This window comes from Dendronephthya gigantea, unplaced genomic scaffold (genome assembly GCF_004324835.1).
Source record: "Dendronephthya gigantea isolate DGI-Jeju-01 unplaced genomic scaffold, DenGig_1.0 000041F, whole genome shotgun sequence".
Classification (NCBI taxonomy): Eukaryota; Metazoa; Cnidaria; class Anthozoa; order Malacalcyonacea; family Nephtheidae; genus Dendronephthya; species Dendronephthya gigantea.
Genome location: NW_021163051.1, coordinates 590,500 through 593,088, shown reverse-complemented (window position 1 = coordinate 593,088; position 2,589 = coordinate 590,500). Strand labels below are relative to the sequence as shown.

Here is a 2,589-nt window from a genome sequence, read left to right as displayed (position 1 = left end):
ATTCAATTTTAGAAGACAAATGTCCATACATTGTAATGAATGTATTGCAAATATTTCTTGCAGTCAAAAACGATAAAAAATACAAGCTTTTCTACGTTTTTTTGCCGAACATTTCCTTTTCGTTGCAAGCACCACGCTTGAAAAGTGAAAACTGTTGCAAAAAACCTGCTTGACCAGTTTCGTAGGTTTCATAATTCAATGAGCCAATAAGAAACGTGCGTGCTTCCATTGAATTTAATTTATTTAGAATTTGCAAAATTCGACAACATCTGGGGGGGGTGGAGTGCAACCTACCCTAGCCCCTGGGCCCGTATGCCTATCCATGAGAATGAATGATATTTTCCATAGTAATTATCGCTACTCTGGTTTTAATAAATCAAGACGCAAGATGGGTCGTGATAGTTAATCTTTGTGTGGTGATTACTTTCATTTATTAAAACCAGATTAGCGATAATTACTGTGGATTATATACCTGGTTGCCGTGAACTCATTAACTTCAATTCGAATGATATTTTGTTGTAAAATGGTAAAATAATCAACATTTCTAGGAATAATATTTGCGTTAATTTAATTTATGTAGTGAAAAGCAAATATGAATATCAAGTTGACAAAGGAGCAGGATGATGTCGTTAATTTCGCCTCAACTAAGCATAACATGTGCATTTTCGGAAAGGCGGGAGTTGGCAAAACAACGGTTGTGGAAAGCATGGTAAAATCACTGACGGCAAAAGGATTAAAATGTCAAATTGTGTGTTCGAGTGGAATTTCGTGCGACGCATATCATGGTACGGCGAAGACTGTACATTTTCATTATGGGTTGCAGACTGCAGAACTTCCTGCCAATGCGCTTATAAGCCGTTCTTTGGAAAGAAATAACATCTGCTTGCAGATTGCAGGCACCCAAGTTTTAATATGGGATGAAGTATCCATGTCGAGCCACCGCATATTCCATATTGTTAATGCAATTCATCATCTGGTCTCCAACAATGATCTTCCATTTGGCGGAATTCAAGTTATCCTTGTCGGTGATTTCTAGCAACTGGGTCCAGTTCCAAGTCCACTCGATCCTGGAAACTCTATCATTTTCTCGAAACTTTTTGACAAAGTTTTTCCGCATCGATTCGAGCTACAGAGAGTATTGCGGCAAGGGGAAGATGAAGAAAAGTTGAAAAATGCTTTAGATCTTATACGAGTAGGTAAATGCAATGACGAGGTAGAACAATATCTCCAAAGCTTAGCCAGAGATTTGAATTCGTCTAATGTTCCTTCAGAAAAGATCCACATATATTTTAAGAAACTTCCAGCTGAGATCCACAACCTAGGTGCCTTGGCGGAAATTCCAGGAGAACTTACAATTTTCGAGAGCAAGGACACTGGTAACGCCCGATCTTTGGAGAAAACCGTTAGCCAAAGTCTCACCGTGAAACCTGGATGCAAAGTTATGTTTCTCTACAACATCAATGACGATTTGAAAAATGGATACAAGGGCGAGTATGTTGGTATCAATGAAGACGAAGAACACCTTATTGTCAACTTTCCGAAAGTCGGTAATGTCCCCATTGCTCGCAGAACTTGGTACAAGTTTGATACCAATGGAAGGATACAAGGCAGTCGTACTCAGTTTCCACTCGCACCTTGCTACGCTATCACTGTACACAAAGCGCAAAGCACGACCTTAGAACGTGTAGTGGTGCATTGTTCCCAAGAGTTTGTCCCAGGCCAAACTTACGTTGCTCTGTCAAGAGTCACCAGAGAAGCTTCTCTTCAAGTCTTTGGCTTCCGAAGGAGTTTCCTTTTACCACCTCCTCCCGAGTTGTCGGATTTTGATTTGAATAAGATGGGAATCATGGACCAGTACTTTGGCTGTTGCAGTGGTATGCATCTGGAAGAGAATTTCTTTGAATGCGATCAAGAGTGCGAGACAGATTTGGCCGAAGAGATGGACAATCTGGTGCAGCATAACGATTTTACTTCCGCTGCTTCTTCTTATTTCGAATCGAACAGTGGTGCAGTCATCAATCTGGGAGATGTCTTACTATGCATGTCCGACTTCAGTAATGAATTGTCGAAACCTCCTTCATCTTTCAGCGTGAAAGCATTCCTGGAAAAAATCATCAACGACGCTAATGAAGATTCTTACAGCCAATCGGTTAAATCTGCAGCAAAATATGGCACTCATAATTTAGATGATTTTGAATTATTAGCATGCCTATTTTGGTACAGAATTTTCTAATTGTTTGAAAACTATCTTACTGAGAATTTGGAAGAGCTTCATATGACAAACAAAGATTTCACGTGTGCCTCATCGAAACTTCAACTCCTTTTCTTGTCCCAAGAATATCGAAGTGACCTGATAAGCGCGTACAATGTTAAGAAGTGGATTGAGATTGATGATGGGCAAAGAAGCGTAGGTGCTTTGCTTCTCTTCCATCTATTTCAACTGTTTGGAACGGAAGTTGGAAAGCGTGTCAGACAAAAAGAAGAACGTGCACCAATACGTTTCAACGTTTGCGAAATGGGACCAGATGGGCGTGGAAAAGTGCGATATGTGGCAGGATGGGCTATCAGGAAATGTCTAAACAGATGAAA

At 40.2% G+C, this 2,589-nt stretch overlaps 1 protein-coding gene across 1 annotated transcript; it reads left to right on the top strand.

Annotated features, from left to right (window-relative positions):
* Nucleotides 1-592: 592 nt before the first annotated feature.
* LOC114526767 (ATP-dependent DNA helicase PIF1-like) lies at nt 593-2,233 on the top strand. Its single transcript, XM_028548292.1, has 2 exons — nt 593-709; nt 1,037-2,233. The coding sequence occupies exons 1-2, from the start codon at nt 593-595 to the stop codon at nt 2,231-2,233; spliced, it is 1,314 nt and encodes a 437-aa protein (XP_028404093.1).
* Nucleotides 2,234-2,589: the final 356 nt, after the last annotated feature.